General features: G+C 56.7%; 1 protein-coding gene across 1 annotated transcript; it reads right to left on the reverse strand.

Annotated features, from left to right (window-relative positions):
- Positions 1–958: 958 nt before the first annotated feature.
- S100A16 (S100 calcium binding protein A16) lies at positions 959–3876 on the reverse strand. The gene is made up of 3 exons (XM_011229048.3): positions 3762–3876; positions 2910–3087; positions 959–2619 (listed from the first exon to the last, which is right to left on the reverse strand). The coding sequence occupies exons 2-3, from the start codon at positions 3060–3062 to the stop codon at positions 2461–2463; spliced, it is 312 nt and encodes a 103-aa protein (XP_011227350.1). The 5' UTR covers positions 3063–3087; positions 3762–3876; the 3' UTR covers positions 959–2460.
- Between the last annotated feature and the right edge of the window lie 3152 nt (positions 3877–7028).

Below are 7028 nucleotides of genomic sequence, written 5' to 3' on the forward strand. Positions count from 1 at the left end.
ATGCAAATCAAAACCACTAAATATGACCCCACGCCTGTTAGGATGGCCACTATCAAAACAACAGAACACAGCAAGTGTTGGCAAGAATGTGGAGAAACCCAAACCCTCGTGCGCTGTCAGTGGGAAAGCAAACTGGTGCGGCCGCTGTGGAGATTCCGCAAAAATTTAAAAATAGAACTACGAGCAATCCCGCTTCTGGGTGTATCTCAAAAGCATTGAAAATAGAATCCTGAAGAGATGTTAGTGCCCCCAAGAAGTAGAAGCAAATTACATGTCTGCCAACAGGTGAATGGCATAGAAAATGCGGTATACACAGAATGGAATATTATCCAGCCTTTTTTTTTTTTTAAAGATTTTATTTATTCATTTGACAGAGAGAGACAGCCAGGGAGAGAGGGAACACAAGCAGGGGGAGTGGGAGAGGAAGAAGCAGGCTTCCCGCTGAGCAGGGAGCCTGATGCGGGGCTCGATCCCAGGATCCTGGGATCGTGACCTGAACCAAAGGCAGACACTTAACGACTGAGCCACCCAGGCGCCCCTTATCCAGCCTTTAAAAAGAAGGAAATGGTGTTGTATGCAACAAGAGGGATAAATTGTGAACAGCATATTGATATAAGCCAACCTAAAGACAAATATGGCATGATTCCACTTATCTGAGATATCTAAAGTCATCAAACTCATAGAAACACACAGTAGAAGAATGGTTGCCCGGGGCTGAGGGGTCTGCTGTTTGATGGATACAGGGTCTCAGTCATGCAAGATGAAAAAGTTTTCGAGATCTGCGGTATGACAAAGTACATGTAGTTAACAACCATAATATACACTTAGAAGTTCTTGAGGGAGGGGCGCCTGGGTGGCTCAGTTGGTTAAGCGTCTGCCTTCGGCTCAGGTCATGACCCAGGTTCTTGGGATCGAGCCTGGCATCCGGCTCCCTGCTCAGCGGGGAGCCTGCGCTCTCTCTCTGCCCCAACCCTGCTTGCGCTCTCTCTCTCTCTCTCTCTCAAATAAATAAAATCTTGGGGGAAAAAAAAAGTTGTTGAGGGTAAAATTATGTTACATGTTTTTTACCACAATTAGAGAGACGACACCCCCCCCAAGAGAAACGTGAGCAAGCTCGCCCCCACTTAAGGCAGCACAGTGACCCTCAGGACAGGCACAGGGTAACTGGGGAGGGTTACTGTGAAGGGGCGTTGAGGAAGGAGAGCGCTCGCCCCCCGGACTACAGGTCTGTCCTGAGCAGATGATCTTAAAACCTTGAGGATCTGTAAATGGGGTTCGATAAAACCGTCTGTGCCTGTGCACCCTCTGAAAAATCTGGAACTTTGGGGTACACGACCCCAGGTTCAAAACCCCTGATCTGGAGCCTGCCGGCTGGGTTTCCTGCCTTACTGCTGGTCTAGCAGAGGGCCAGGGTGCAGGGGCTCACTCAGGGCAAGAACAGGGAGAAGCCAGCATTGTCCCCCTCGCAGTTCAGCTCTGGCCTCCCACATCCCTTTCCTTCACCCCTACCTTCCCGTCCCACAAACTTCTCTGGGTATTGGAAGAATCTGATGATGAGGACTCAGGACGTCAGCACTGCTCATGAGTCAAGGCAGAGGGCTGTGGCTGCTCTCTCAGGGAACTGGAAAGAGGCCTAACGGGACGCACTGTGTGCCCAGAAGTGGAATAGGAGTCTGAGTGGGGGCTAGGAGGGACCAGGGATGGTGACACATGGCTTTCGGCCCTTCACGGAGCCGGGTGGGGATTGCTGCTTGCCCAGGGCTAACAGCACCTGCCAGGACCCAGGCATTCTGGCTTCTTTCCGTGGTGAGATTCCCCCTTGCCTCAGGGCCCAGGGCAAAGACCACCAAGGAATGAGGAGGTTCCAGGGAGCGGAAAGGCTTTAATGAGCATCACAAGGGGACTGGGTGAGGGGGTACAGACTTCAAATCCAGCCTTCACTGCCATTGCTTCAGTGAGTAGGAGGGTGGGGGCCCAGCCCTGCTCAGCTGGTCCCTGACCCAGAGGCAGCTGGAGGGGAGTCCCTGGGAATCTTCACCCAGCAGAAGGGCTGAGAGAAAGGGGAGAGGTCTGCTGCTGCTGCCAGGAGCAGGAAGACCTCAAGCAGCAAGCTGACCTCCAGAGGTCAGGAGAGACCCGGAATCAGGCAGAACATCAGAGGTTGGAAGGGTTGATGGACTAAGCAGGCGAGGAAACCCCTGGGATCCCCAAACAGCACTGAAAACTCAGAGGGGGCCCCACAGCCTAATGGCTCCAGGGACTAAGACCCCTAGGGAGTCACCCCCAGACTGAGACATCACAAAGGGGCCCTTTCGTCCGTTCAGCAACGGCCAGCAGAAGGTCTGGAAGGAGAAGCAAGGATGGGGGCCTGGGTGGGTAGAGGAGGCTGAGGGGAGCCTGGGAAGTGCACCAGGGGCTGGGCCTCGGGCAGCGCCATGATGGGATGGTGGGAGGGGTCCTCTAGCTGCTGTTCTGCTGCTCCTGTTGGCGGATAAGGTTGGCGATGGGGCTGGTGATGCCTCCTATCAAGGTCCAGTACTCATCGAAGCTGATGCGCCCATCGTGGTTGGCGTCCAGGTTCTGGATGAGCTTGTCAGCAGCCTTCCGGTTTCCCGTGTCCTGGAGATGAATGGGGATCAGCAGTGCAGAGGGCAGTGGCCCCACCGAGCCCCAGGCAGGACTGCTGGCTCTGGCCTGAGCAACTGCTGCCCTGGGAAGATGCAAACCAAGCCCTCCCTGGTCAGGTCTGGGTACCCTGAGAGGACAGAGGTCCGGAAGGGGGGACGCGGTGAGACCCTGGTTTGGGAGGTCACTCTGAAAAAACAGAACCACAGTGAGGGCGGGTACCATGTGAGGACAAGGGCTTGAGGGGCTGGGGGGAACAAGGCCCTCGGGTGGGGAGACCTCACCGTCAGCATATGGTTGAGCTCTTTCTGAAGCATCTTCCGGAAGCTGCTCTTGCTGATTTTGTTCTTGACCAGGCTGTGTTTAGACACGTATTTGTAGAAGTTTTCCACCAGGACCACAACCGCCCTCTCCAGCTCCGTGTAGCTGTCTGCCATCTCACAGCCTCACTCCTCAGGGGTCCTGGGCACCATGAACAGGGGAGGTGAGGAGACCCCACAGTCCAAACCCCCTGCGGCCCCCTGGGCCCCCAGGCTGGCAGGTCCTCCATTGGAGGGATGAGGCGGGGGAGGGGGGGGCACCAGGCTGGGCCTGGAATGGGAACTGTGTGGTTGCTGTAATCCAGACGCTCACCAGCCCAACCGCCCCAGCAGGTTCCCCCAGCAGGTTCACCAGGCCCTGCCCCAGCCCCAGGCACTGGGCCTGTTGGAGCCCCAGTGAGATCAGGAGGGTCCCGTGGGAAGGGGTAGAGTAAGTGCCCATCCCTCTGCCCTCTCCACACCTGACCCACCCAGGGCCTCTGCCCCTGCAGCAAGCACAGCTGGAGACTGCTAATAGGAGCCAAAGGGGCTGGAAGGCCAGAAGCCATATCCCCCCAGCAGCAGGATTGGTGGAGACCCTAGCCCGGGCAACAAAGCAAGGGGGCAGGGACCTAGGCTCTCCCCAGTCCCTTCAGCCAGGCATCAGGACAGCGACTGCAGGAGCCCAGGGAGGGTTGCCCCTCTCTGGGAAAGGACGATGTCCTTATCCATTGAGTCAGACTTTCTGCAGACCCCCAGCCACACCCTGCTAGGCTGCCCTCCCTCATATCCACCCCAAAATACATAGAAGGACCCAAAGACCCTCCACCCCGTTACCTAAGAAGGAGCTAGGCCTGGTTCTGCCCCAGCTGGAGACAGAGCTGCAGCCAGTCAGAGGCCACATGCATCACCCCCTCACCCCAGGACAAAAGGCACTCACAGTCCAGCGGATACAGCCTTCTGAATAACAGGATATGAGGGGAACAGGCGGGCCTACTCTGTGAGTCGCCGCCCATGCCCAGAGCCCCCCCAAGTGAATCCAGGCAAATGAGCCTCCCTTCCTGCCCCCAAGTTCAGGAATGAGCTACAGCCCCCCTGCCCACTGGGTCCTGGCAAGGGAAGGTGGACACAGCCACCATCCCATCCTGAGCGTCCTGTAGCCCAAGTTGGATGAGAGGTCTGCTTGGCCAGGGCTCACCACAGCCCTATCCCCTGCCCTTGGCACCCTGCCTCCCCGGCTCCCAGGATCCCAGGCGCCATTGGCAGGGGCTACCATCTCTTCTGGGGTCAGGTCTCCCCAGATACCTGGCATTCCTTGAGGCAAGGATAGAGTTTCTTACATGCAGCCATTGTGTTTTCTGAACCAAAGAGCATGACTCATAGACTTTAGGACCATTTTTTTAAAACCCTAGGTACATAAGGCCCCTGCTTTAATCTCTGCCTCTCCCCTCACCTGCATCGTCCGGCCCAATGGCTTACATGAACTCGAGGGTACATGTTCCATAAATACTCTATCTCCTTCCAGCCCTGGTACCAGGTATCCAAAGCCCCTGGCCACCCTTCTAAGATATTTCCCTTACGAAACTCTTTATGAAGGAAAGATGTGACCCAGAGGGACCAGGCCCTAACAGAGAGAGGAAGGGGTTTGAAACAGAGGAGTGTCTCTGACCAGGGATCCTGCCTTCTGTCCCTGCCTCACCCACCTGACCACTCTGGTCTGTGGCTAGAGGATGGAGAATGGAGCTGGGTCACAGGAAGCCACATTCTTTCCCATGCTCTGTGTTTATTAAGTGTGTGACGGGGGCACGTGGGTGGTTCAGTCACTGAAGCATCTGCCTTCAGCTCAGGTCATGATCCCAGGGTCCTGGGATGGAGCCCCATGTCTGGCTCCCTGCTCAGAGGAGAAGTCTGCTTCTTCCTCTCCCACTCCCCCTGCTTCTGCTCCCTCTCCCTCTCTGTCTCTCTCTGTCAAATAAATAAATAAAATCTTTAAAAAAAAAAAAAAAGGTGTGTGACTGTGAGGTCTAATGTTTCCACCTTTGTAAGACTTTCACACAAACACCCTAACACTCACAAATGAGGAGGGAGAAAAGTTTCAATCCACAGATGGCCGCTCTGCTGCCCCGGAGTGGGGAGTGGCCCAGGCCCATGGCCAGCATTCCTGGGGATGCTGAAAGCTGTACCCACCTCAGCAAGGACTGTGCCAAGCCTACTCCCAACCAAGCTTTGGGAGTAGGAAGAGAGCTCAGAGAACCCCCCAAACCTTAACCAGTCCAGAACTCGTTCCCTAAGTGAGGAACCCTGTGGGCACTAGTCAGGGAGAGGAAAGAGGCAGAAGTCAGCTTTGGGGTGCTGTGCCTCTGCCCTTCCCCTGGCCCACCCACCCTTCACCACCTTTCTTAGAGTCTCGTTTCTTGGACTCCTCCTGCCCTTCCTCGATACCACGTCCCAGTCCCTACCCGGCCTCTAGCCGCCCAAGCAGGCCAGACACAGCTGAGCACCTGGGACAATCAGCTGCCTGCCTCAGCAGTGCTGGTTTCTGGTCCCCACTAGTCCACCCCCACGCTCTAGTCCAACGGGAAGGCTGGAGATAGCCACCTGGATAAGGGCTTTGCTGAAGCTTTTTCTGAAGAAGGGTATCAGAGTGGGATAGTCAGGTGTCATTACCCCCCTCCTCCCTCCCTTCCCTGGGGGCCAGGAGACAGGCTCTGCCACCACACCCACTCACAGACACCTGCTCCTCCCACCTGTCCCATTCAGCCACCAGCCAAGGCGGAATCAGGCTGGAGGGACAAGCTGTCCCATCAGCCCCTCCTAGGAAGGGCTGGCAAGAGGTGGGTCCAGGCCTGAGAGCCGGTGCGGCGGGGGGGGNGGGGGGGGGGGGATGTACGTCAGAGCCCTCCCAAAAAGTACAAGTGGGGGGACCACTTGTCCTCCAAAGGGCCCTCTCACCCAGAGCCCCCAAGCCTCCCCCACTGTTATCCTGGTCCCTTCCTTGGCTGATTCATTCTTGAGCAACCAAGGGGCCCCACCCCCATCCCCGCCCACCTCAGTCCAGCCTGCTGACTTCTCCCAGAGCCTATGGGCACTCTGACACTTGGCCATGGGCCTTGGCCACAGCAACCCTGCCTCCCACCCCCCGGGTCTAGGCCTCCCCTCCAAGTACCTTCTAACCACCCCCAGTCCCCTTCAGTCTAGAGCCCTGAACAACCACCACACACAACCCACCCTCTCTTCCCGCCTCGCGTACCCTTCTTAAGTCTCGAATGGTCTCCAGGGGTCGGGAGACGTCCCTGAACTTCTATGCCTCCTGGTCCCCATCCTCTCTAGAGCCAGGTCCCCTCTCAAGCCTGATTTTGGCCTTTCCTGTGTCCCTTCCATACTCCTCAAATTCATTTACTCATTTCTCATCGCTTATTTCCTTCTTCCTCCATCAACTCATTTATCCACTCATTCATTCACATGCTGGTTCTCTTGTTCGCTTACTCATTCATTTCCTTCTTCATTCATTCCTCTGCCCCAAGTGCCTTCAGGGCACAGGGAAGGTGTGATCCAGACCGGTGGGTAACTTGTCACTCTATTTACAAGGCTGTTTCAAATGAGTATCCCCAGCCTCAACGGCCCCATTCTGTGCTCCATCTTCTCACTCCTTTCCCGGTTCCAGAGGCTAATGTCTGACAGAGTGCCCCTGCCTCACCCTCCCCACCCTCTCAGGACTCCCCGCATCTAATTCACACACCCGTACCCACAGCCCGCACGCGCCGTCCACCCACTTCTGCTTCAGAGCATGTCTCTGGAGGAAGAAGCCTGCCCCTCTGGAGTGTGTCCCAGACGAGTGGAGCTGGACTGTGGTGTGGACACTCACACCCCCGCCCCTGGTCTCACCAGCAGCCAGAGAGCTCTCTACTAGTCGGCGAGGAAGGCTGAGCCCGGCCCACCACCACCTCCAGCTCTCCCTCTCGAAGCACCCCTGCCCTCACCCCGACCCCTCAGGGCTGGGCATGGGAAGGCCCCAACAGTGCAGGCCACAACCTGCCTGGGTCCTGAAGTGGAAGCAAGCCACCTCAGAGCCTGCCTCCTCCGTGCAGGCTCTCGGGCTCGTGG

This window comes from Ailuropoda melanoleuca, chromosome 6 (assembly GCF_002007445.2).
Source record: "Ailuropoda melanoleuca isolate Jingjing chromosome 6, ASM200744v2, whole genome shotgun sequence".
Taxonomy (NCBI): Eukaryota; Metazoa; Chordata; class Mammalia; order Carnivora; family Ursidae; genus Ailuropoda; species Ailuropoda melanoleuca.

Bases quoted from the DNA above. Each gene is read 5' to 3' on its own strand.
- S100A16 (XM_011229048.3), bottom strand. From the start codon at position 3,062: ATGGCAGACAGCTACACGGAGCTGGAGAGGGCGGTTGTGGTCCTGGTG. The intron at 2,620-2,909 runs GTGAGGTCTCCC...ATTCATCTCCAG, and splicing joins AGCTCAACCATATGCTGACG to GACACGGGAAACCGGAAGGC.